Source organism: Nestor notabilis, unplaced genomic scaffold (assembly GCF_000696875.1).
Source record: "Nestor notabilis isolate BGI_N333 unplaced genomic scaffold, ASM69687v1 scaffold30230, whole genome shotgun sequence".
NCBI lineage: Eukaryota > Metazoa > Chordata > Aves > Psittaciformes > Psittacidae > Nestor > Nestor notabilis.
Genome location: NW_009912956.1, coordinates 1 through 223, shown reverse-complemented (window position 1 = coordinate 223; position 223 = coordinate 1). Strand labels below are relative to the sequence as shown.

Genomic DNA, 223 nt, shown 5'->3' with positions numbered 1-223 from the left:
GGGGAGTCAGGATGGGGATGAGCTGTGGGGTGGGGATGGGATGGCACCCCCCATATTGACCTTGTCTCCCCCCTCCAGCTACGTGCGGGAGAAGACCAAGACAGCGGTGGACATGCGGGTGGGGGTGCACAGCGGGACAGTGCTGGGGGGGGTGCTGGGCCAGAAGCGCTGGCAGTACGACGTGTGGTCCACCGATGTCACCGTGGCCAACAAGATGGAGGCA

General features: G+C 65.0%; 1 protein-coding gene across 1 annotated transcript in view; it reads left to right on the top strand.

Annotated features, from left to right (window-relative positions):
• Positions 1 to 220, top strand: part of LOC104411622 (adenylate cyclase type 3-like) — a gene marked incomplete at both ends in the record, with an annotated part of 8,894 nt that extends 8,674 nt beyond the window's left edge. The window contains one exon of the mRNA XM_010022087.1: positions 79 to 220. Within this exon, the coding sequence (XP_010020389.1) occupies positions 79 to 220 (142 nt within the window). The remainder of the gene's footprint in view (positions 1 to 78) is intronic.
• Positions 221 to 223: the final 3 nt, after the last annotated feature.